The 27,843-nt window shown below is 45.2% G+C and overlaps 1 protein-coding gene across 2 annotated transcripts in view; it reads right to left on the bottom strand.

Annotated features, from left to right (window-relative positions):
* The window catches only part of CDK5RAP1 (CDK5 regulatory subunit associated protein 1), a 105,642-nt gene extending 78,064 nt beyond the window's left edge, over nt 1-27,578 (bottom strand). Inside the window, exons 1-7 of one of the 2 annotated variants that reach the window (XM_069752260.1) lie at nt 27,462-27,578; nt 20,437-20,714; nt 20,047-20,150; nt 10,296-10,330; nt 5,425-5,525; nt 5,110-5,320; nt 4,372-4,492 (exon numbers count right to left, since the gene is read on the bottom strand). In XM_069752260.1, coding sequence (XP_069608361.1) covers nt 4,372-4,492; nt 5,110-5,320; nt 5,425-5,525; nt 10,296-10,330; nt 20,047-20,150; nt 20,437-20,695 — 831 coding nt within the window. In that variant the 5' untranslated portion in view covers nt 20,696-20,714; nt 27,462-27,578. The remainder of the gene's footprint in view (nt 1-4,371; nt 4,493-5,109; nt 5,321-5,424; nt 5,526-10,295; nt 10,331-20,046; nt 20,151-20,436; nt 20,715-27,461) is intronic. The other variant, XM_069752261.1, reaches the window with a different exon arrangement.
* Between the last annotated feature and the right edge of the window lie 265 nt (nt 27,579-27,843).

Raw genomic sequence — 27,843 nt, 5'->3', positions numbered from 1 at the left:
AAAAGAAGGCCAGTGGTACAATGTTTGGAGGATGGATCCCTGGGGGCTCTGGGGAAATTATACCCGACTGTGTTGTTGATACGCAGGCTGTGGGGTAGGCTGAGACATATACGGGGGGTCACGGATTTGACTAGATTCTCACCGCTATGGCATAACAGCAACTTACAGGAGTTTGAGGCACTGGGGGTACTGACAGAATGGCAAGTCAAAGGGATTCAATACGTGTATCAAATAATTGAGCGAGGTGAATTGAAATCATTTTCCCAATTACAGGCGGAATTTGGTCTTGGGACTGTGGGGGAATTTCAGTATTTGCGGATGAGGCATGCTTTTGGAGCTCAGAGTAGAAACGGAGGTATTGGAATTCAGAGGGATATAGTACTGGAGTATGTGTGTAATGAAGGGACTACTGGGGGAGTCATATCTACTTTGTATAAAGATCTGTTGCACACTTTCCTATTGGGGTTTCCAATAATGGCGAGAGCTAAGTGGGAGAGGGATCTGGGTCCAATGGAGAATGAGACTTGGAAGTCGGTGCTAGAATGGGTCCCACGATTGTCACTGAGCGAACCGTATAGACTGTCACAGCTCTATGTGATACACAGGGTTTATAAGTCACCGATGGTGCTATATAAGGCTGGTTTGCGTGATGATTCTGAATGCCCGAGGTGTAAAACTGCAGATGCTGATATACTCCATATGATGTGGACGTGTCCGAGACTGGCTGCTTTTTGGGTGGTAGTTTTGAGTCGTATGGAAGGTGTGTATGGATGTAAGGTGCCAAGGGATCCACTTGTGTGCTTGTTGGGATGAGTGGATAACAACCTGAAGATAGCTATTGCCAGATTGTTATACATGGCTAGGAAGGTAATAGCTCGAAATTGGATTAGGGAAGAACCGCCGTCAAGAGGAGAGTTCCTCCAGTATGTGAAGCAGGGCCTGACACTGGAAAAGGGGTTTTATAAAAAAAAAGAGGGAAAATCGAAATGTTCAATAAAATGTGGTCTCCGTGGATTGCTATGGGATAGGGGTATTATAGAGGGAGAGTTAATTAAGGTTCCTAATTAATGGTAATGTTAAATATGGCTTATATTATTGGCCGAGGGATTAGATAGTATATTGGTCTAATGATGGAAGTGCTAACCAAGGTGAGCTGCTTTGTTGGGTGGCGTTGGGGGGTGGTGGGATTGAAGGGGAATGTTTGAAGGGGGGGGGGAAAGCTTTGTATTGAAAATAAGAATGTAACATGTCATTTATCTTGTTATTCTTAATAAAAATTTATTTGAATAAAAAAAAAAAATGAGTTTGGAAATTTGTGTAAAAATAAAATATAAATAAATAATTTGGCTATATCGACATTTTCTGAGACCTGTAATAATTTTTATTTTTTTTACATAAGACTTTATCGAACATCATCTATCGGAAAGCGGCTAAACTTGGCATTATTTTCTAAAGCAATTTAATACAATTTAAATTTATTTTTTATATATATTTTTTTTTTTTTACAAGAGGACTTGAATGCAATACACTGCAATATCTAGCAAATTTGGCTCCTCTTTGAACGTTGTGTGTGAGGTTTCCAGTGACTGAAAAAAAATAACAGGATGAGCCGATTAGAACTTGAAACAGGAAAATTTATCAAATCCAGTGTGTACCTCAACAGCACACTTCATGACTGTGGGATGGATCTACTATCTTTTTTTGCGGTGTGGTATAAACTATAGACAAAATCAACATCAGCTTATAGCTAGAGCAGATTTCACATCTTAGGTGCTGGAGCAGCTCAAAGATGCACCAAATTTATTATGAGGCATAGCGTATCATACTCCAGCACTCTTATTAGGACTGGTACATAAAAGGTCAGTCTTGGTAACTTCGGACATCTGCCATATTTTGATAAATTAGAGGCTGATGCAAGCCAATCAAACATGTGACATGTTTTGGCAAAGCAGTTTCCTGTCTGCACCTCTGCAAATGCTGAGGAGGTTATAATTTATTAAACACGGTCTCAGTTCAAAAAGCACTGGGTTAGGGGGCTCTAAGGCAAACTCTGCATGAGTGATAGGCTGAGTTTATGGGCTACATTCATGCCATTTTCTGACACATCACGGATTATTTTTTGATCATTCAACTTTGTTGTTCATAAAAAAGGCAGAAGTGGAATTCATGGGGAAAAGAAGTAACATCAGGCTTGAAATTGTGAAATGTGAATGCTTCAGACACCCTAAAGAATATTTTTAATGTGGGTAGTATTAAAAGAGTTATGCAGCAGAATCGCTGGCAGGAGTGGTCCGTGACTGCTCTTAGCCAGCACCATGTAGAGCAGGCAGGTAGTTAGCAAGTACAGTAGCTGCCAGTAAGTTCTTAGGCCTGTAGAAAAACAAAAAGTCCTCTCCAACCCGTTAACGACCAATGATGTGTCTTTTAACGGCGGCAGTTAAGGGTACTTATTGCTCAGCACCGCTTTTTAACGCCACTGAGAAATTAGGGTATAGCGGCCCAGCGTTGGAAAATCTCCAGGGTTTTGGCTACCGCTGATAGCTCAGACCCCGTAGAACATGATTCGGGTCCGTTTTTACAATCCCCAGTCTTGCGATCGCCGTTATTCACCGAATAACGGCAATAGCACAAAGAAAAATTTCCCACTAATTTCTCTCTCCTCTGATATGATCTAGCATATTAGAGGAGAGAAATGGGGTCCGCCGAGCCCCCCCAGTACCTCCACCATCCCCCGGTCCTCTGCGTCTTCTTCCTGGAATAAAATGGTGGACACATGCACAGTGCGCCCGCCCAGATCTGCCAGCCGGTACCCAGCCACAATGGGAGATTTTTCCTATTGGTTCATTTTGATCATTGTGATAGGGTCTATCAGAGTGATCAAAATAAAAAAAATAGTAAATCAAACCCCCTTTATCATTCCCCTTAGGTAAAAATAAAAAAATGTATTTTTCCATTCTTTGCAGTTAGGGTTAGGGTTGGGGCTAGGGTTGTGGTTAGAGTTGGGATTACGGTTAGGGTAGGGGTTAGGGCTGTGGTAGGATTGATTTAGAATTGGGGGGTTTCCACTGTTTAGGCACATCAGGGGTCTCCACAGGCAACATGGCGCCCGCCATTGATTACAGCCAATTTTGCCTTCAAAATGTCAAACAGTAATCCCTCCTTTCTGAGACCTGCCATGTGCCCAAACAGTAGCTTTCCCCCACATAACAGGTATCGGCGTACTCAGGAGAAATTGGACAACAAATTTTGTGGTCCATTTTCTCCTGATACCCTTGTGAAAATAAAAATGTTTGACAATCCAAACTCCCTTCAAATGTGAGGTGGTCCTTAAAAAAATTGTTTTGTAAATATTTTGAGAAAAATTAGAAATCGCTACTTTTAACCCTTATAATGTCCTAACCAAAAAAAAAAAATTATGATTTCAAAATTGTGCCGATGTAAAGTTGACATGTGGGAAATGTTATTTATTAACTATTTTGTGTGATATCTCTCTCTGATTTAAGGGTACAAAAAATAAAAGTTCGAAAATTGCAAAATTTTCAACATTTTTGCCAAATTTCCATTTTTTTCATAAAGAAACGCAAATCATATCGAAGAAATTTTACCACTAACATGAAATACAAAGAGTCACGAAAAAACAGTCTCAGAATCAGTGGAGTCGGTTGAAGCCTTCCAGAGTTATAACCTCATAAAATGACAGTGGTCAGAATTGCAAAAAATTGGCCCTGTTATTAAGATCACAATTGGCTCAATCACTAAGGGGTTAAGGTACATTTAGACATGCCAATCCAGGTTATTACATGGCTGATCAGCTATATCACTAATCGCTAACACAATTGTTCTGTCCCCATAAGGTATTAAGCTATTGGCAGCATATCACCTATATACACATCAGGTAATGTGGAATGATTGCAGGTTGGCTTTTATGGTCTAATAATTGGGAATTAAAGTTTCTAAAAAAATACTCCACAATTATTGGCTCGCCTATAGGGGCCATCACAACTATATTTACAACTCGCAAGGAAACAGATGATGGCTGTTAATTTTTAGCTAGAGTTTATTTTTATGATCACGGCTTTGTAGGATAGGAGATTTGGGGGTATTCGTATGGCAAGGCTTGTTAAAAGGTCGATATCGACTTGTAGGATTGCTACGTCCAATAACTTGCACCAGAGTTCAAGTCCTCTTCCTCTCTGAAGAGACAATTTGCATATTTTTTTCCCAGAGAAGCAAGCAAGCTGTTTAAGTCTCATACTGACATGCCAGACCTGGCATGTCACTCTCCACAAGGGGAAACCTTATCGGTTAGATCGGGGTACTAGGATGAAAGATATCCTGGCTGGTAGCTTGATCTTGCTAAACTGGTCATACCTGGCTGGAGAGCATGCGAACTTCCTCTAAAATGGAGTGGACTGGACGACTTCTCTCTCTCCCACGTGTAAAGGGAACAATGCAATAGGTGCACATATTATCACAACCACGCATGATGGAGCTAGGAAAAGAAACACTAAAGAATAGTGACAAGTTCGACAAACTGATTTCACCTGTGTCATTAGTTTAATGCTAAGAAAAAGGTTGATAACTTCCTTAACCCCTTTAGCAGCCAATACATTTTGCCAACCTTTTTGGGAACATAAATAAGCATTTGATTTTATTGTTTTACATAGTTTAAAGATAATCCTAAACAATGTAACAAATTCGAATTGTAAAGGTCGGTTGCCTTCTTACACATTTATGACAAAGTCGCACTATATGCTAAAAATAAGTTATAGGTAGGCTCCTTTATGTAGTTGGAAAATAAATATGCTGAAACCCCTGTTAAACTCTGAGGCTGCTTCCCATATTGTAAGCTATGGCGAGGTGGCCCCACTGCCCTCTCCATTTGGGTCTACGGGATTCACAGAAAGACCTAATGCTTGTATGTAGCCACCTCTTCACTGAAGGCAATAGGGCGAGTGGCTCCACAGAAATGTCAAATGGAAAGCACTGTTCTTCAGAAATGTTATGGTACCACAGGTGGGTCGCGTACCTATTGTCCTTTTATGGTATATTGTGGATATGGATATTTCATATTATTGCTGAGATTCAACCTCCCAAGTACAAACTTACACAAAGGATGAGACATTGTTGGAGGATGTCTGAACAGGCATGACATCAGCGTAAGTCTCGTCTAGGGAAAGAAGCACGTTAGCAGCTTGTTGACCAGTTTCTGCTACAGAAAGAAGTCTTGGTAGATCTCGATATGCATCAGGTCCGGCCAATACATCCACCAGCTTCTCCTTCTGTAGGATCTCCTCTTTTAATCTCTCTGCCATACAACCTTTGTAAAGCCAAAGTATCAAAAATGACTTAACGTATTTTTATTTATTGTAAATTTCTTTCTTGTAATCTCTATCTATTTAGCAATCGAACTTTGTGACCTACCCAATAGACCAATCCTCAAGGGACCTTGGGATTTGCACCGCTTCCGCTTCATTGATCCAAGTTGTTTTAGTCGGTGCCAAATAGTCTGTTCTGCCTTCTCTCTGCAAATGAATATTATTAAGTCACTCATTTATTTCAGTATTAGAGTTTGTAAAAATAAATTGACAGGACTCAGTCCTGTAATCTGTGATTCCTGGATAAGAGCCACCTCCCATTCTCCAGCATCCGCGGTTCTTCTTTTAAAGGGAACCTGACACCCCCAAAATCGAGGGTGAGGTAAGCCCACCAGCATCAGGGGGCTTATCTACAGCATTCTGGAATGCTGTAGATAAGCCCCTGATGTATCCTAAAAGATGAGAAAAAGAGGTTATATTATACTCACCCCGGTCCGATGAGCGTCGCGGTCCGGTCCGGCGCCTCCTATCTTCATCAGATGACGTCCTATTCTGGTCTTCACGCTGCGGCTCCAGCGCAGGCGTACTTTGTCTGCTCTGTTGAGGGCAGAGCAAAGTACTGCAGTGCGCAGGCACTGGGCCTCTCTGACCTTTCCCGGCACCTGCGCACTGCAGTACTTTGCTCTGCCCTCAACAGAGCAGACAAAGTACGCCTGTGCCGGAGCCGAAGCGTGAAGACCAGAAGAGATCGTCATCATATGAAGATGGGAAGGACCGGACCGCAGCAGGGCCGCCCCTGGGTGAGTATAATATAACCTCTTTTTTTCATCTTTCAGGATACATCGGGGGCTTATCTACAGCATTCCAGAATGCTGTAGATAAGCCTCAACGCCGGTGGGCTTAGCTCATCGTCGATTTTGGGGGTGACAGGTTCCCTTTAATTTGTTGGTTTGGGGCATTATCATATAAGTGTCAAACAGCAAAAATTACATTGCGTCAGGTTGGCAATTCAAAAGAAGAGTCTCGTATGCTGGGAGGGAGGAAGCAGTCCTCAATGTTCCTGTCCAACAACCACAGACTACTGACGTGGCTGATGGCCATGACCTGCAAATTTTCCACTGAAAGCAGATTTGTCACCAGATTTCACATACAACAGTATACATTAATAAATAGATCTTAAACCTGATGGGGCTGATATAATTACACTGAAAATCCATGTTGGAACAGCTGTGTAATCCTACATTTAAATAAGCATTTTATAAAGCAAGCTCTAGCTGGACTGATGCATTGCTGGTTTTTATATCAAGAAGGAAAAACTTAAAAAGGTTTATACAGTCATTATCATAGAATGTTAGACTCGGAAGAGACCTCCAGGGTCATCATGTCGAACCCCCTGCTCAATGCAGGATTCACTAAACCACCTCCGACAGATGTCTGTTCAGCCTCCGTTTGAAGACTTCCATTGAAGGAGAACTCACCACCTCTCGTGGCAGCCTGTTCCACTCATTGATCACTCTCACTGTCAAAAAGTTTTTTCTGATATCTAATCTATATCTTCTCCCTTTCAGTTTCATTCCATTGCTTGTGTTTCCTTGTGCAAATGAGAATGAGGATGATCCCTATACATTGTGACAGCCCTTCAGATATTTATAGACAGCGATTAAGGCTCCTTTCACACTAGCGACGGAATCTCCCCGTCGCAATGCGTCGGGGAGAGATTCCGACGCTAACGTTTGCTGCATTGCACAATGGAGGCAGCGGATGCATTTTTCCGGCGCATCCGCTGCCCCATTGTAAGGTGCGGGGAGGTGGGGGCGGAGTTCCGGCCGCGCATGCGCGGTCGGAAAAAGCGGTCCGTCGGGAGAAAAAAACGTTACATGTAGGGTTTTTTTCTCCCGACGGTCTGCCAAAGCACGACGCATCCGTTGCAAGACGGATGCGAAGTGTGCCAATCCGTCGCAAATGCGTCGTCATTAGAAGTCTATGGGGAAAAAACGCATCCTGCAAGCACTTTTGCAGGATGCGTTTTTTCTGCAAAACGACGCATTGTGACGGATTTAAAAAAAAAATCGCTAGTATAAAAGTAGCCTAAGTCACCTCTTAGCCTTCTTTTTTGCAAGCTAAACAGCCCAGATCCTTTAACACTTCCTCGTAGGACATACTTTGCAGTTTGCTCACCATTCTAGTAACTCTTCTCTGAATTTGCTCCAGTTTTTCAATGTCTTTTTTAAAATGCGGTGCCCAGAAACGGACACAGTATTGCACATGAGGCCTGACCAGGAAGGAGTAGAGGGGGATAATTGCTTCATACATTCTAGCACGGTCTTTGCCTTTTTGCTGCTGCATCACACTATTGACTCATGTGTAGCCTGTGATCTATTAGTATACCCAAGTCTTTTTCACATGTGCTGTTGCCTAGTTGCATTCCTCCCTTTTTATAGATGTAATTTTCGTTTTTCTTGTCCAGATGTAGAATCTTGCATTTCTCCCTGCTAAATATCATTCTATTAGTCGCTGCCCATTATCAAGCTTATCTAGATCCTTCTGAATCCTTTCTCTGTTTTCTCTAGTGTTAGTTATCCCTTCTAGCTTTGAATTGTCTGCAAATTTGAGTAGTTTACCTTCAGTTCCCTTATCTAGATAATTTATAAAACTGTTGATCAACACTATGGCCAGGAATTTTCACAGTAAATACACCAGCCTCAGAAGTTCTAAGACATATATTTAGTAACACTTGCATGTTGAAGCCTGGTGACAGATAAACTTTAACAAGGACAAAAACAATTATACAATACCTTACTATTCCATAACTAAATGCAGGAAAGTTCCTTTAATTTAGAATCAGATATTCAAGAAAGTCCCATAATCAGGCACTTTTTTCTATTATAAAACTGCAGTATAAAATGTAATCAAATAAGCTCAAAATCAGAGGCTAAATTATATCTGAAAATATGATAATATAGGACCTGTCAGTTTCCACTGATGTCCGACTAAAGCAACTGGACTGTAAAGTATACCAAATACAGTTGATATAGCCACCATTTTCTGTATTAACAATTAATAGACTCATAGGCGCAATAGCAATATCATAGCCTAAAGGCCAGAAATAATCACCAACAATTTACACATCTACAGGTCCTTCTCAAAAAGTTAGCATATAGTGTTAAATTTCATTATTTACCATAATGTAATGATTACAATTAAACTTTCATATATTATAGATTCATTATCCACCAACTGAAATTTGTCAGGTCTTTTATTGTTTTAATACTGATGATTTTGGCATACAACTCCTGATAACCCAAAAAACCTGTCTCAATAAATTAGCATATCAAGAAAAGGTTCTCTAAACGACCTATTACCCTAATCTTCTGAATCAACTAATTAACTCTAAACACATGCAAAAGATACCTGAGGCTTATATAAACTCCCTGCCGGGTTCATTACTCAAAACCCCCATCATGGGTAAGACTAGCGACCTGACAGATGTCAAGAAGGCCATCATTGACACCCTCAAGCAAGAGGGTAAGACCCAGAAAGAAATTTCTCAACAAATAGGCTGTTCCCAGAGTGCTGTATCAAGGCACCTCAATGGTAAGTCTGTTGGAAGGAAACAATGTGGCAGAAAACGCTGTACAACGAGAAGAGGAGACCGGACCCTGAGGAAGATTGTGGAGAAGGACCGATTCCAGACCTTGGGGAACCTGAGGAAGCAGTGGACTGAGTCTGGTGTGGAAACATCCAGAGCCACCGTGCACAGGCGTGTGCAGGAAATGGGCTACAGGTGCCGCATTCCCCAGGTAAAGCCACTTTTGAACCATAAACAGCGGCAGAGGCGCCTGACCTGGGCTACAGAGAAGCAGCACTGGACTGTTGCTAAGTGGTCCCAAGTACTTTTTTCTGATGAAAGCAAATTTTGCATGTCATTCGGAAATCAAGGTGCCAGAGTCTGGAGGAAGACTGGGGAGAAGGAAATGCCAAAATGCCTGAAGTCCAGTGTCAAGTACCCACTGTCAGTGATGGTGTGGGGTGCCATGTCAGCTGCTGGTGTTGGTCCACTGTGTTTCATCAAGGGCAGGGTCAATGCAGCTAGCTATCAGGAGATTTTGGAGCACTTCATGCTTCCATCGGCTGAAATGCTTTATGGAGATGAAGATTTCATTTTTCAGCACGACCTTGCACCTGCTCACAGTGCCAAAACCACTGGTAAATGGTTTATTGACCATGGTATTACTGTGCTCAACTGGCCTGCCAACTCTCCTGACCTGAACCCCATAGAGAATCTGTGGGATATTGTGAAGAGAAAGTTGAGAGACGCAAGACCCAACACTCTGGTTGAGCTTAAGGCCGCTATTGAAGCATCCTGGGCCTCCATAACATCTCAGCAGTGTCACAGGCTGATTGCCTCCATGCCACGCCGCATTGAAGCAGTCATTTCTGCCAAAGGATTCCCGACCAAGTATTGAGTGCATAACTGAACATTATTATTTGATGGTTTTTTTTGTTTGTTATTAAAAAACAATTTTATTTGATTGGATGGGTGAAATATGCTAATTTATTGAGACAGTTTTTTTGGGTTATCAGGAGTTGTATGCCAAAATCATCAGTATTAAAACAATAAAAGACCTGACAAATTTCAGTTGGTGGATAATGAATCTATAATATATGAAAGCTTAATTGTAATCATTACATTATGGTAAATAATGAAATTTAACACTATATGCTAATTTTTTGAGAAGGACCTGTATATGACCCATTTATATAACTCTCCACAATGAAACATTGCCAATTTCTTATAACCAAATTCTGTGTTGGAGAACAAAATTATGCCATGGCGTCTTAGAGGGCCAGCGGTAGAAATGCATTACCCTTCCTCATGTTATCAGCCCTCCACCTTAGCTAAATCGCTGCTTGGTAAGGGTAATGCCAACTAATCTGGTATATCAGTGTACACAGGCATATAGGTATTCAAATTACCTGATAGAACAAGTGACGAGAAGTATAACATCTGCCTAAAAGAAAGAAAAATGTAATTAACACATAAAACTGAGAAAAGAAAGCAGAAGTGTTAACTGTACTATGCATGGTAAAGGGAACCTGTCAGCAAGATGCTGACCTAAATTGCCAACAGCATGACATCATGTTTGTATGTTAGGATTGTGGAACCTATGTTTTAATCCCAAGCGCTGATGCATTTCAAAAACAGCAGTATCAAAGGGGTTATCTAGACTTCTAAAATGAATATCAATACCAGGTTGGTGGGAGACCAACTCCTAGCACCTCCAGTTAATCAGCTGATTGAAGGCATTGCAGAGCTCCTGTGAGTGCTGGTCATTGCTATACTGTATTGTGTACCATATACTATTAGCAGTGACTGTGCTAGAATGGGACAAAACTGCAATACATAGCACTGCCACTAAAGGAAGAATGGCGCTGTACAGCATGGAGCAATGTAAACAATGATGAGGAAGCAGCCCTCACCATGTACCATGGCTCCTTCAACCAGCTGAACTATGGGGAGCTGGGAGTCAGACCACAACCAAATTTAATATTTATGCCTTGTTTTAACAATAGGCCATTAATTGTAAAAACTTGGATAGCCACTTTAACATTATGTTCTGTGCCGAGCTTGAGGAAATGTGTTCCTTGTAGTCCGAGGTAACCAAGATTGACAGACCCCTACGAATATCTGGCCCTATACACAATTATAGCCCAGCGGAGAGAAGCTGAAATGGAGCAGTCTAGGTAATCTGATGATTACACAAGTGCACAGCTTATATGAGATATAGATATATATAGGGGCAGCACGGTGGCGCAGTGGTTAGCACAGCAGCCTTGCAGCACTGGGGTCCCGGGTTCTAATCCCTCCCAGGACAACATCTGCAAAGAGTTTGTATGTTCTCTCCGTGTTTGCGTGGGTTTCCTCCGGGCACTCCGGTTTCATTCCACAGACATACTAATAGGGATTCTAGATTGTGAGCCCCATCGGGGACAGTGATGATAATGTGTGCAAAACTGTAAAGCGCTGTGGAATATGTTAGCGCCATATAAAAATAAAGATTATTATTATTATTATACACATATACACACACTGTATACATACCTCCCAACTTTCGAGGAAGGGAAAGAGGGACAAAGTCAGCGGCGCGCCGCGGCAAATTTTAGGCCACACCTCTGACCACACCCATTTCACAACTAGCCACGCCCCAACCACACCCATTTAGCACTTCTGATCACAATGTTTCGTAAACAATAATTATAAACAAAAAAATATGGCCACACACGACACTCCATACTATACAATGGCCCCACACGACGCTCCATACTGTACAACGGCCACACACGACGCTCCATACTGTACAATGGCCCCACACGACGCTCCATAGTGTACAATGGCCACACACGACGCTCCATACTGGACAATGGCCACACACGACGCTCCATACTGTACAATGGCCCCACACGACGCTCCATAGTGTACAATGGCCACACACGACGCTCCATACTGTACAATGGCCACACACGACGCTCCATACTGTACAATGGCCACACACGACGCTCCATAGTGTACAATGGCCACACACGACGCTCCATACTGGACAATGGCCACACACGACGCTCCATACTGTACAATGGCCCCACACGACGCTCCATAGTGTACAATGGCCACACACGACGCTCCATACTGTACAATGGCCACACACGACGCTCCATACTGTACAATGGCCACACACGACGCTCCATAGTGTACAATGGCCCAACACGACGCTCCATAGTGTACAATGGCCACACACGACGCTCCATAGTGTACAATGGCCACACACGACGCTCCATACTGGACAATGGCCACACACGACGCTCCATAGTGTACAATGGCCCCACACGACGCTCCATAGTGTACAATGGCCACACACGACGCTCCATACTGTACAATGGCCACACACGACGCTCCATACTGTACAATGGCCACACACGACGCTCCATAGTGTACAATGGCCCAACACGACGCTCCATAGTGTACAATGGCCACACACGACGCTCCATAGTGTACAATGGCCACACACGACGCTCCATAGTGTACAATGGCCCAACACGACGCTCCATAGTGTACAATGGCCACACACGACGCTCCATAGTGTACAATGGCCCAACACGACGCTCCATAGTGTACAATGGCCACACACGACGCTCCATACTGTACAATGTCCACACACGACGCTCCATAGTGTACAATGGCCACACACGACGCTCCATAGTGTACAATGGCCACACACGACGCTCCATACTGGACAATGGCCACACACGACGCTCCATACTGTACAACGGCCACACACGACGCTCCATACTATACAATGGCCACACACGACGCTCCATAGTGTACAATGGCCACACACGACGCTCCATACTATACAATGGCCACACACGACGCTCCATACTGGACAATGGCCACACACGACACTCCATACTATACAATGGCCACACACGACGCTCCATAGTGTACAATGGCCACACACGACACTCCATACTATACAATGGCCACACACGACGCTCCATACTGTACAACGGCCACACACGACGCTCCATACTATACAATGGCCACACACGACGCTCCATAGTGTACAATGGCCACACACGACGCTCCATACTATACAATGGCCACACACGACGCTCCATACTGGACAATGGCCACACACGACGCTCCATACTGTACAATGGCCCCACACGACGCTCCATAGTGTACAATGGCCACACACGACGCTCCATACTGTACAATGGCCACACACGACGCTCCATACTGTACAATGGCCACACACGACGCTCCATAGTGTACAATGGCCACACACGACGCTCCATAGTGTACAATGGCCACACACGACGCTCCATAGTGTACAATGGCCACACACGACGCTCCATAGTGTACAATGGCCACACACGACGCTCCATAGTGTACAATGGCCACACACGACGCTCCATAGTGTACAATGGCCACACACAACGCTCCATACTGTACAATGGCCACACATGACGCTCCATACTGTACAATGGCCACACACGACGCTCCATACTGTATAATGGCCACACATGACGCTCCATACTGTACAATGGCCACACACGATGCTCCATACTGTATAATGGCCACACATGACGCTCCATACTGTACAATGGCCATTGGCCACATTATGCTCCATACTGTATAACGGCCCCACATGATGCTGCGTACAGCATACTTGCCCCACGTGATGGTCCATACAGTATTATGGCGCCACATTATGCTTTGTACAGTATAATGGCCCCACACGATGCTGGGTATAGAATAATGGCCACACATGGTTACCCCACCACCATCATTGCCTTCTCCATCACTACACACAGACACCTTTCACCGCGCTCCCTCGCAGCAGCCGGCAGCTTCCACACCCACGGCGCTGAATGGTGTCATCCAGCTGCGCCGCTGACTGCTCACGTCGCTGCAGCTGTGATATGCCACTGATAAAGACCTCCGTGTCTCCTGTGCCAGTCCGTGTCAGAGCGAGGAGCAATATCTGCTCTGATCTGACACAGCCAGCGTCCGCTCCGTACACATGGGACTCCGCTCCATACACCTCGTACACACACGACTCCGCTCCATACACCTTGCACATGCGGCTCCGCTCCGTACACACACGGCTCCGCTCCGTACACCTCATACATACGGCTCCTCCCCATACACCTTGTACACACACGGCTCCACTCCATACACTTCGTACACACACGGCTCCGCTCCATACACCTTATACACATACAGCTCCGCTCCGTACACCTCATACACACGTCTCCTCTCCATACATCTTGTACACACATGGCTCCGCTCAATACACCCTGCACATGCGGCTCTGCTCCGTACACCTCGTACACACATGACTGCGCTCCATTCACCTTGCACATGCGGCTCCGCTCCATACACCTCGTACACATGCGGCTCCGCTCCATACACCTCATACACACACGGATCCACTCCGTATACCTCGTACACACACGGCTCCGCTCCGTCCACATTGCACACGCTGCTCCGCTCAGTATACCTTGCACACACATGGCTCCACTCCGTACACCTCATACACATACGGCTCCTCTCCATACATCTCATACACACACGGCACCACTCTGTACACCTCGTACACATGCGGCTCTGCTCCGTACACCTCGTACACACACACACACACGACTCCATTCCATACACCTTGCACATGCGGCTCCGCTCTGTACGCCTCATACACACACGGCTCCACTCCGTACACCTCGCACACACACGGCTCCACTCCGTACACCTCGCACACACACGGCTCCACTCCGTACACATTGCACACACACGGCTCCGCTCCATACACATTGCACACGCTGCTCCACTCCGTATACCTTGTACACACGCTGCTCCGCACACCTCGCACACACACGGCTCCACTCCGTACACCTTGTACACTCGGCTCCGCTCCGTACACATTGCACACACACGGCTCAGCTCCATACACCTTATACACACACGGCTCCGCTCCATACACATTGCACACGCTGCTCCACTCCGTATACCTTGTACACACATGGCTCTGCTCCGCACACCTCGTACACACGCTGCTGCGCTCCGTACACCTCGTACACACGGCTCCGTACACGTCTTACACACACGACTCTGCTCCATTCACCTTTCACACGCTGCTCCGATCCATACACCTTGTACACACACGGCTCTGCTACATTACAGTGTCAGACTGTCACAGGGGCTTTGGTTTAGACCTTTTTATGCGGGGGGGGGGAATAGCAGCCACAATAGCGTCCTGTTGTCACCCTCTCCCAGGGAGCTGCTCCTCCTCAAATGAAAAGAGAATGGTTCCAGCTTCAATAAAATCATGAAAATGTATTCCAATTTTTAAAATGGAGAAACAACTCTTGGGACAGCACCATAGCACACGCGAGGTAGGCTTTAAAAATTGGAATAAATTTTCATGATTTTATTGAAGCTGGAACCATTCTCTTTTCGTTTATGGAATCCTACTGCGTCTTGTCAGGACGAAGTTCCGGGCTTCTTGCAATGATCGGTGAGCTGGCTTTTGCCGTATATTCTGATTATATCCTCCTCAAATGCACTGACTGGAGACAGACCTGTCAGAGTCATGGATCTCACTCACACTGATTTGCAGATAACACAGCAGTGAGCACTGATCAGCGGAGGCAAACAGAGGGAGGCTGTGAGTGTGTCCGTCCCTCCCTGCTCAGCCCCACTCATTCCAAGCATGATTACACTAGCCAGGCATTAGAATTAGCAGCTCCAGTCCACTCACACTGGTCTGCTGCTTACATTGCCGCCGGCACCCAGGCTGTGCTCGGCTGTTACCTCAAACTAGAAGTGTCCCCTCTCTCTCCCTCTCTGAACAGCGATGCTGGGAGACTCAGGAACATGGGGAAGGGGCGTGACCTAACAAAAGGGGGTGTGACGGAGTTCTCCTGCTGTCTCCCGGGATGAGAGCGTCCTGCGCTGGACAGCGGGGCAAAGAATCAAATCCGGGAAAGTCCCGCACAATGATGGACGGTTGGGAGGTATGCCGTATATACTCGAGTATAAGCCGACCCGAGTATAAGCCGACCCCCCTAATTTTGCCACAAAAAACTGGGAAAACTTATTGACTCGAGTAAAAGCCTAGGGTGGAAAATGCAGCAGCTACCGGTTAATGTCAAAAATAAAAATAGATACCAATAAAAGTAAAATGAATCGAGACATCAGTAGGTTAAGTGTTTTTGAATATCCATATTGAATCAGGAGCCCCATATAATGCTCCATACAGTTCATTATTGCCCCATAGATGCTCCATATAAAGCTGTGCCCCATATACAATGCTCTGCACCGTTCATTATTGCCCCATAGCTGTGCCATATAGTGCTCTGCACCATTCATTATTGCCCCATAGTTGTGCCATATAGTGCTCTGCACCGTTCATTATTGCCCCATAGCTGTGCCATATAGTGCTCTGCACCGTTCATTATTGCCCCATAGCTGTGCCATATAGTGCTCTGCACCATTCATTATTGCCCCATAGCTGTGCCATATAGTGCTCTGCACCGTTCATTATTGTCCCATAGCTGTGCCATATAGTGCTCTGCACCGTTCATTATTGCCCCATAGCTGTGCCATATAGTGCTCTGCACCGTTCATTTTTGCCCAATAGCTGTGCCATATAGTGCTCTGCACCGTTCATTATTGCCCCATAGCTGTACCATAGAAAGCTGTGCCATTGCTGCTGCTGCTGCTGCAATAAAAAAAAAAAATGCCACACTCACCTCTCTTGCTTGCAGCTCCTCAGCGTCCCATCTCGGCGTCTCTCCGCACTGACTGATCAGGCAGAGGGCGGCGCGCACACTATATGCGTCATTGCGCCCTCTGACCTGCACAGTTAGTGCGCAGAGATGTCGGGAAGATGGAGCGGCGCCGGGAAGATGGAGCGGCGCCCGGCGTGTGGAACGGGGATAGGTAAATATGACATACTTACCTGCACCCGGCGTCCTGCTCCTTCTCCCGGACAGCTGGTCTTCGGTGCCGCAGCCTCTTCCTCTATCAGCGTTCACCGTTACTGCTGATTAGAGAAATGAATATGCGGCTCCACCCCTATGGGAGTGGAGTCCATATTTATTTTTCTAATGAGCGGTCCCACGTGACCGCTGTACAGGGGAAGAACTGCAGCACCCGAAGACCGTGGGACGGCAGGGGGAGCGTCAGGATCGCCGGGACTAGGTAAGCATGCTTTGATCTCTCCCCCTCACCCGCCGACCCTGCCACCCACCGTGACTCGAGTATAAGCCGAGAGGGGCACTTTCAGCCCAAAAATCTCGGCTTATACGGTATATATATATATGTATGTATGTATGTATGTATGTATGTATGTATGTATGTATGTATGTATGTATGTGTATATATATATATATATATATATATATATATATATATATATATATAATGCGCCTTGTATGGAGAAATAAGCCAAACATCAAATCAGCTAACAAGTATTACATTCTCAGTAAATCAGTTTAAAGCGAATATATCAACTTGGAAAATGACAATTTCTTCCAGGGGGCATTCATGAGGGCATGCACAGAGCAGCTACAATCACCATTCACAGTAAGCGATGGCGGTACAGTCATGGACAAAACTTTTGAGAATGAGACAAATATTAATTTTTCCAAAGTCTACTGCTTCATTTTTTCTAATGGCAATTTGCATATACTCCTGAATGTCAGAGTGATCAGCTTAACAGCAATTACTGTACTTGCAAAGTCAATATTTGCCCAGAAAATGAACTTTAACCCCCAAAACACATTTCAACATCATTGCAGTCCTGCCTTAAAAGGAGCAGCTAACATTGTTTTAGTGATTGATCCATTAACACAGGCGTGGGTGTTGATGAGGACAAGGCTGGCGATCAATCAGTCATGATTAAGTAAGAATCACATCACTGGACACGTTAAAAGGAGGCTGGTGCTTGGTATCATTGTTTCTCTTCAGTTAACCATGGTTATCTCTAAAGAAACACGTGCAGCCATCATTGCACTACACAAAAATGGCCTAACAGGGAAGAGTATCGCAGCTACAAAGATTGCACCTCAGTCAACAATCTATCACATCATCAAGAACTTCAAGGAGAGAGCTTCCATTGTTGTCAAAAAGGCTCCAGGGCGCCCAAGAAAGACCAGCAAGCGCCAGGACCGTATCTTAAAACTGTTTCAGCTGCGGGATCGGACTACCAGCAGTGCCAAGCTTGCTCAGGAATGGCAGCAGGCTGGTGTGAGTGCTTCTGCACGCACTGTGAGGTGGAGACTCTTTGAGCAAGGCCTGGTTTCAAGGAGGGCAGCAAAGAAGCCAATTCTCTCCAGAAAAAACATCAGGGACCGACTGATATTCTGCAAAAGGTACAGGGAGTGGACTGCTGAGGACTGGGGCAAAGTCATTTTCTCTGATGAATCCCCTTTTCGATTGTTTGGGACATCTGGAAAACAGCTTATTCGGAGAAGAAGAGGTGAGCACTACCACAAGTCTTGTCTCATGCCAACTGTAAAGCATCCTGAAACCATTCATGTGTGGGGTTGCTTCTCAGCCAAGGGAATCGGCTCACTCACAGTCTTGCCTAAAAACACAGCCATGAATAAAGAATGGTACCAGAATGTCCTCCAAGAGCAACTTCTCCCAACCGTCCAAGAGCAGTTTGGCGCCCAACAATGCCTTTTCCAGCATCATGGAGCACCTTGCCATAAAGCAAAGGTTATAACTAAATGGCTCATGGAACAAAATTACAAAACATAGAGATTTTGGGTCCATGGCCTGGAAACTCCCCAGATCTTAATCCCATTGAGAACTTGTGGTCAATCATCAAGAGACGGGTGGACAAACAAAAACCAACAAATTCTGGCAAACTGCAAGCATTGATTATGCAAGAATGGACTGCTATCAGTCAGAGGTCTTGAAGAAGAAGGGTCAACACTACAAATATTGACTTGCTGTATTAACTCATTCTGTCAATATAACCTATTGGTACTCATAATATGATTGCAATTATATTTCTGTATGTGATATAAACATCAGACAAACACTAATAAAAACCAGAGGGCAGCAGATCATGTGAAAATATTATTTTGGTGTCATTCTCAAAAATTTTGGCCATGACTGTATGTATGCTCTGGCACTTTGATTGACAGACAAATCTGCAGCGCATCTGTGCACAGCAAGCTGTCAAAGCATCGGGGCTGACAGTATAGTGAGCGGTGACCGTATCTGCTCTGTGCACGTCCCCATGACAGAAAGATGGTGGCTCCCAGGAGAAATAAATTCATTTTCTGCCAGTACACTTACTTTTAGTAAGGTGGTCGGGGAACATTGTAACTATTTAAAAAGGGAACCTGTCACCCCCAAAATCGAAGGTCAGCTAAGCCCACCAGCATCAGGGGCTTATCTACAGCATTCTGGAATGCTGTACATAAGCCCCCCGATGTATCCTGAAAGATGAGAAAAAGAGGTTAAATTATACTCACCCGGGGGCGGTCCTGGTCCGGTTCTGGTCCGATGGGCGCCGCGGTCCGGTCCGGGGCTCCCATCTTCTTACGATGACGTCCTCTTCTGGTTTTCACGCTGCAGCTCCGGCGCAGGCATACTTTGTTTGCCCTGTTCAGGGCAGAGCAAAGTACTGCAATGCGCAGGCGCTGGGCCTCTCTGACCTTTCCCGGCGCCTGCGCACTGCAGTACTTTGCTCTGCCTCAACAGGGCAGAGAAAGTACGCCTGCGCCGGAGCCTGAAGACAAGAAGAGGACATCATCTTATGAAGATGGGAGGCCCCGGACAAGACCGTGACGCCCATCGGGCCGGACCGCCCCTGGGTGAGTATAATCTAACCTCTTTTTCTCATCTTTCAGGATACATCGGGGGCTTATCTATAGCATTCCAGAATGCTGTAGATAAGCCCCTGATGCTGGTGGGCTTAGCTCACCTTCGATTTTGGGGGTGACAGGTTTCCTTTAACTTCAAATTAAGAGTATTTTCTGAGGTGACAGATTCCCTTTAAGGACGTGATTACATATTGTGGGTTTTTCTTCATCTTTTTGCTGTGATTTATTTTAAAAATTGCAGCAAAATAATGACGCAAGAGCTGAACATGTCAATGCAGCAAAAAAAAAAAAAAGAAAAGAAAAGGGACTAATTTCATGGTCGCGTTACCTCAGTAGCTGAATTCATTCTGACATATCCATTCTTCTGTAATATAGACCAGGCAATTTCTGTGTCATTTACATTCATCTGACATCCATATGTCTCAAAGTAAACTGCAAAATAAAAATAAGGTTTGAAGGGAATTACTCACACTATGTATACATTACACTTATCAGGACCTGAAATGTTTCAGGTGACTAGAAATTAGTGCCAATGTTAACCGCTGAAGCCAATTAGGTATACTGTAGAGGATATTCCACACAAGACTAGGGACACAGACTTTGTGGGACATCTAGTCTCAGAAAAGTGATGCAATTTGCCCCCAGATTTTTTATCTCCTGACTACAATGAAGACTGTGGCAGCGAAGAGGTGACGTTGAGGGAATTCACAATCCAAACCTTTATTATAGGTCGGTGAAGGGTCCTCTGTGATATAATGAGGAACATCATGATCATCATCATCTTCTCTAGAAGGGACAGAACTTGCTGGGTTGGGGTTAACAAAGTCTTTGAGCTGCGGCCCTGCAGCCATCCTGGATCTGAACTCGTCCTTCCTCGCTGTGGCTCGCTGAATGCGGGTGGTGCTGTGACTTACACTGCAACAGCGAAACCAAACGTTGACCCGATATAAGAGGCGAGATAACTTTACAGGCTCCATGGAGAGTGAAGATTTGAACCTTTAATAGAAAAAAAAAATATTTTAAAAAAATATACATCTACTGGACAGGAAAACCTCACATTATTGACCTGAGGTAAGAGACATTCACAGTGCTGCAGCTCACAAACATTAGAATGAGTTGTCATGCTAAAAGTCAGGGTCCACAATTTCTCTGCATTATCTGGGGTCACAAAGATCTAAACCCCACTGATCAGACATCTGTAACACATCCTTTCAACAGGCTTTAAATATAATAATCTGCCGTCACTGACAGGAATACACAAATTAATGAATGGAGCTGCATGCATCTTCCTCCATGGAGAGAGATTGGCCAGATTCAGAGACATACCGTGAAGATGCCCTATGGATCAGTGAGGTTCTTGGTGGTGTAACCTCCTTAGGTAAGGACATTCTTATCCAAGCATTATAGCACTAATATCTGTAGTAGAAAACAAAGTTGAGTAAAGAGATTCTCAAGACTCTGGTCAAGTAGCCACAACATTAGTCCTTCACCAGAGTCCTGAAAACCCGATACTTCCTGCATCTCCGATGCTTCTTCTGATTAGTAGGCCTGACAAAATGTCGTCACTGTTGCATGACTCATGGATGAAGTGCTGGGCCTAATCATAAGAGGCACCAAAGATGCCAGCAGGAGCTTAGTAGGGTGTTGCTAAACTACTGATGTGGCCGCTAGATCAGGGTCCTGAGAATATTTTTGATCAACTCTACTAGAAACCCATCTTTCTCAATTCTGCAATTGGAATTGGGTTATTTTTTTAAAATTCTATTTAATAGTATATTATATAAGTTCCTGTAAAAAGAAAAATAAACTGCTGTTTATCACTAGAAACAGACTGCAAATCATTTCCACTGTCCTGTCAGACATCTTACCAATGCAGTCACATGACGTCACTATGTATGAAGCTTTCCAATTTTATGCCTTGGTGACAAGTAATTTACCGGAATCCCTATTTGAGAAAAATGGAAGTGCCCCAACACCCTTTCTGCAAGTTTAATAAGTCAATGGCAGCCGCTTAAAGGGACCCTGTCACCCCCAAAATCGATGGTGAGGTAAACTCACCATCATCAGGGGCTTATCTACAGCATTCTGTAATGCTGTAGATAAGCCGCCAATGTTACCTGAAAGAGGAGAAAAAGAGGTTAGATTATACTCACCCAGGGGCGGTCCTGCTCCGATGGGTGTCTCAGGTCCGGTACAGCACCTCCCATCTTCATTCCATGACGTCCTCTTCTTGTCTTCACGTCGCGGCTCCGGCGCAAGTGTACTTTGTCTGTCCTGTTGAGGGCAGAGCAAAGTAATGCGCAGGCGCCGGAAAGGTCAGAGGCCCAGCGCCTGCGCACTGCAGTACTTTGCTCTGCCCTCCACAGGGCAAAGTACGCCTGCGCCGGAGCTGCAGCGTGAAGACCAGAAGAGGACGTCACGGAATGAAGATAAGAGGCGCTGGAGCGGACCTGAGACACCCAGTTGACCGGACCGCAGCAGGACCGCCCCTGGGTGAGTATAATCTAACCTCTTTTTCTCCTTTCAGGTTACATCAGGGGCTTGCGAATTTGCTCCGCTCCCTCCTTATTCGGCAAGCTATAGTGCTTATCGAATAAGCTGCAGAAGGAACCCGGCTTCCTGCTGTTCGGCGCCGCGGCTGTGTGACAGTGTGCCTGTTTGTTGGGTAATCTTTACATGTGCTGTCACTGTCACACAGCCGGGACACATGCAGCTGCAGGGCCGAACAGCCGGAACGATCTAGGTATCCCGCAGCAACTTATTCGATAACCGCTATAGATTGCCGAATAAGGATTGAGCCGAGCAAATTCACTCATCTCTAGTGTCCAACATCTGCTGGAGCCATTTGTAGCAGTCGCCACTTTGTACACTCTTCAACATTGAAATTATCCAAAAAGGAAAAGTGGTGGAATTGTCGAAATCAAAGGATTGATAGAAATGGAAAGAAAATGGTAAAAACATCTCGATTTATTCAGCGTTGAGTATGAGAACCACAAGCAGAAATACAGTCAGGAGTAGGACTGGTGTGATGTTCCTTTAGAAAAACTTCTTAATTGACTGCATAGCACCGTTCTAAAAGGCCATCATGGTGCACAGAGAGATGGCAATGGAGGTTGGAATGCAATTACAGCCAGAGATTGGTCTGAAGACCACATGGGCAGAGACATGAAGGGGCCTAGATGTGAGAACTTCATGCCGATTTTGTAGTTGGACCCCTGTAGTCTTCATTCCAGGTACACAGTTCTGTGTTAGGGTTCTTCTCACACTGGTGTGTAGCCGGCGTATAACACAGTGAAGTGCTATCTAATGTTTCATTGGTTAGCACTCGCTCCATTATTATACTATAGAGCAGTACTGACTAGCATTTTTCTCATGCCGATTCAGCATGAGAGAAAAAATAAAAAATAAATTGCTGAATGTTGCGATTAGCAGCTTAAGTCTATGGCTGCGTGTGAAACATCAGACTGCACTCAGATGTCATCCCAGTGCAGTCCGATGTACGCTGAGAGAGAAGATGGAGAAATTACTTTCTCAATTTCCTCCACACCTGTGGTCCGAAGCTCTCATGCGAGAGGATCGGAGCACAGAGCACTGACACTCGGCTCACGTTCACAGCGAGCAGGAGCCAAGTGTTAGCATATCACATCCGATGCTATACGCTACTGTGACACAGACCTTACAGCGATTTGAATATGGAACCAGTAGTACAGCTATTTCTCCGTAGTGTCCCAGGAGCAGTTTTTCAATAAGATAGCTCCAAGTCGCGTGTTGCTTGTGCTACTATGAGCAGCCTGCGTATCAGAAACGTGTGACCATGGCCTGCAGGGTCTTCCATTGAGCAGATCTGGGACAGCAATTCCAATGGGTGCCACCAGCAGCAGATCTTGAAGATTTGCCCAAGCGCTTTCAGCATGGCAGAACATTCATTGATAGCAGCCAAGGTGTGTAAGTGCGGGTATTTCTGTGCATGGCGCTCATACTTGTCATTGAAGAAGTCGACGTTTAGAACATTGTTTCCCCTTTTTCATGGTTTGCAAATCATCAACATGAATATGGATCCTGGGATTTCTATTTTAAATGAAAGTGGGTATTACTAGTGTGTATATAGATCAGGAGAGCAGACTGTCAGTTATTACATGTCTCCTACTAGTAACTCCCCTTTTATCTATATAATCGTCTAAGGGGTACTTCCGTCTGTCTGTAACGGAAATCCCACAAGGCCGGCCACGACCAATCAGCGACAGGCACAGTCCGGCCGTGAATTGGCCCCTCCCCACTTCCGTCCAGTCAGTGCCAGTGTGTCGCCCCATGCCGGACCAACTTTTTACTATTGATGCTGCCTATGCAGCAAAAAAAAAAAAAAAAATCATGCTATTCTGACCTTCCGTCGCCTCCTCAGCTTTCCAGCTCCTCCCGATGCTCTCGGCAGCTTCCGTTCCTAAAGATGCATTGCGAAATTACCCAGATGACGTAGCGGTCTCGTGAGACCGCTACGTCATCTGGGTAATTTCGCAATGCATCACTGGGAACAGAAGCTGCCGGCCGCATCGCGAGGAGCGGGACAACTTCGATGGATGCCAGAGGGTGAGTATATAACTTTTTTATTTTATTTATTTTTTTCACAGGGATATGGTGCCCACATTGCTGAATACTACGTGGCCTGTGTTATATATTACGTGGCTGCTATATACGACGTGGCTGTCTGTTATATACTATGTGGCAGCTATATACTACGTGGCTGTGCTATATACCAGGGGTGTCAAACTGCATTCCTCGAGGACTGCAAACAGGTCATGTTTTCAGGATTTCCTTGTACTGCATAGGTGATAATTTAATCACCTGCAAAGAATGATTCCAGCACCTTGTGCAATGCTAAGTAAATCTTGAAAACATGCATGGGTTGCGGCACTCGAGGAATGCAGTTTGACACCCCTGCTATATACTACGTGGCTGTGCTATATACTACGTGGCTGCTATATATTACGTTGCTGTGCTATATACTACGTGGCCAGCCGCGACCAATCAGCGATATTGCCGCAGGATTTAAACACCGCTTTGGTGATTAGTCGTGCCCGGCCAACCGTGACCAATCAGCAAAACGCAGTCCGGCAGCGAATTGGTGCGGCATTTCAACCACGCTTCGCTGATCAGATGCACCTGGCTGGCCACGACCAATCAGCGATATTGGCGCTGAATTTAACCGCCACTCACAGCGCAACGTACATACATATTCTAGAATACCCGATGCGTTAGAATCGGGCCACCATCTAGTTTACAATAATCCCTGGAGACAGATCCTCATGCAGCTATAGGACCGGCCCATAGCCTGGAACAGCTCATTTACACAAAAGAAAAATGTAGAATTCTCCGCAATAACACATCGGATCACAGATATCAAGGTATCATTTTATTCAGCTTCCTACGACATACAAGTCCATATAGGGTGGATCCTACTGACAGATTCCCTTTAAGACTCAGATGATTCAGCAATTCACAAAATACAATGGCAAGAGTGCGCTTATTGTAATATGAATATAAATAGGAGGTGAAGGGGACCCCAAATGTCATAAATGTCTCAAATGAGAATACTCCATTATTAGGGTATGTGCACATGTTAAAGGGAGCCTGTCAGCAGGATTGTGCACAGTAACCTGCAGTGTCAGGTCGGTGCCGTTATACTGATTACAATGACACCTGGGTGATGAAATCCTTCTTGTGGTTGCTGTATAGTCTTTATTTTCAGTTTTGAGTTAATGATATGCTTGTGTCCCGGGGCGGCCTGCGGGGGGTCTTCATGTGGTGGTCAGCTTAGGCATTCATGTGTGTGGTTTCTGACAGGTCACTGACCAGCCCCCTATTTTACATAATGCATATAATATTTTTGGCTTGGAAAAAAATACAAAAATTTAACTTCAGCAAAATGGCGCCTGTGCAGTAGCGATAGATGCTACTATGCATGCAACATTTTGTAGGGGAAAAAAAATGTGGCTACAGCCAAATGGCGCCGATGCCGTAGCAATTATCGCTGCATGATAGACGATTGTGCACAACTGCCGCTGAAATTTTGCTGCAGGCACACTTTTTTTTGCCTCCAAGAAAATGGCGCCACCGGAGTCATTTTGCTGAAGGCAATTTTATCAAAGCCAACATTATATTCAGCAAGTAAAATAGGGGGCAGGTCAGTGAGGGATCAGTGACCTGTCAGAGGCCATGATGATGAATAGCTAATCAGAGCACCACATGAAGACCACCACAGGCCGCCCCGAGCATGAGCATATTATTAACACAAAGCTGAAAATAAAGATTAAACAACAACCACAAGACGGATGTCATCAACCCAGGTATCATTGTAATCAGTGTAATGGCGCCGACCTGACAGTGTCTGTAGGTTACTGTGCACAATCCTGCTGACAGGCTCCCTTTAAGTATTTGGCAGACAAATTTCTGCAACATTTCAGTTAGGCTTCTTTCACACTTCCGTCTTCCAAATCTGCACAGGATCCGTCAAGACGTTGAAAAGATGGATCCTGTGCAGATTGTGGGAAACGTGTGAACTGGGCCTGTCTTTCTGACGGACCCGTCGAGGCTATGTGCACCTGTTGTGTATGTGTTTTCACAGCGGTTTTCCACTGCGAAAACGCATACACAACAACAAGTTAAAATAAAAATAAAATTAAAATAGCAGAATTCTCACCTACCGGCGTCCCACGCAGCGATGCTCCTGACAGCTAGTGTTCCTAGTAATACATTGCAAAATCTCGCGAGAAGTCGCGGTCTCGCGATATCTTTTTTTCTAATTATTTTTCACATTCTATCTTGCATAGGCAGCATCAATAGTAAAAAGAGAGAACGAGCGAGAGAGAAGATCCCTGACTGGAAATTCTTCCATGCATGCTCTCTTTGAAAAGATGGGACCCGTCCCTGGATTCCTGCTTTTCACAGGCAGCGACGCATTCTGCGCCCATAGGCTACTATTGTAGCCAGTGACGGGCAGCGCAGGATGTTTCGTTGACCGTTTTTCCGACGTGCAGAAAAAAACGTTCCTCTGTACGTTTTCTCTGCCCGACGGGCCGTTTTGTTTTTTTTATGCAGGATCCAGTGAAAGACTGATAAAACGGATTGCAATCCGTCACCAATACAAGTTTATGGGAAAACGCAGGATCCTGCATTCTCAAAAATCAACGGATTGTGACGGGAGCTGAAAGACGGAAGTGTGAAATGGGCCTTAGGTGCGTTATGACGCTTCTTATTTTACATGCGGTTTTGCTGCAGATTTTTCCCTGCTCGTCAGAATGAGTGAGACTTGTAAGAAAACCACTGAAAGAAATAGACAAGCTGCAGACTTAAATCTGCAGGGAAAAAACATACGCCGTGTGTGAAAACTCCCGCTGTCATAGGGAAACCCTTCAGGTTTTGTGACAAATCTGCACCGTGTGCACAGGCTCTTGCAGCACAACCTTTGGGGGCAGATTTAATGTGTCCCTCGCACCAAGAAGTTTGTACACCCCCCACGTCTAGTGTGACGTCAGAGGAGCCCATTCACAGAATACAGGCTGCTGTGCACAATGCAGTTCATTACAGCAACTACAAGGACACGAGAACTGCTGGAAGCACAACCTCCTGTACAGCGGCTCCAAATGAAAACCCCCTTTAAGCCCAGAGTTACACGTAGCAGCCTTTATTACGGCACCCCGCTGCTATGCACGAACACTACGCGGGAGCGCTGCCTCCATTGCACTGTACCTTGCAGGGCGGCGACAACTAGTCAATGACAACCTCCCGCACTGACAGAGGACATGCCGCTACAGCACAGAACGTGGAGCGGAAACATGACGTAGAGTCACATGACCGGTGGCAGACAGAAGGGGAGGAGCTAGAGCGAAGCACATGCGGTGTGTTATTAAGTCCTCCGGACACGCGATGGCAGTGTGAGCTAACATTGCCTGACAATTTATCGCGCTGTGGGCGGGAAAAGAAATGCTCAATAATAATTTATCAGCTGCACTTTGACAGAAGCAGCAACATAAAGCAAAACAGCCTCACTGTATTTCTCCATAGAGCTAAGCATACACGTGTTTTTGGTCACACTACTACGAGATGTGGTAGTTTTACAACTGCTTGGCTG

This window comes from Ranitomeya imitator, chromosome 2, assembly GCF_032444005.1.
Source record: "Ranitomeya imitator isolate aRanImi1 chromosome 2, aRanImi1.pri, whole genome shotgun sequence".
Classification (NCBI taxonomy): domain Eukaryota; kingdom Metazoa; phylum Chordata; class Amphibia; order Anura; family Dendrobatidae; genus Ranitomeya; species Ranitomeya imitator.
The sequence above is the reverse complement of the archived record's forward strand: the minus strand, read 5'-3'. Positions and strand labels throughout refer to the sequence as shown.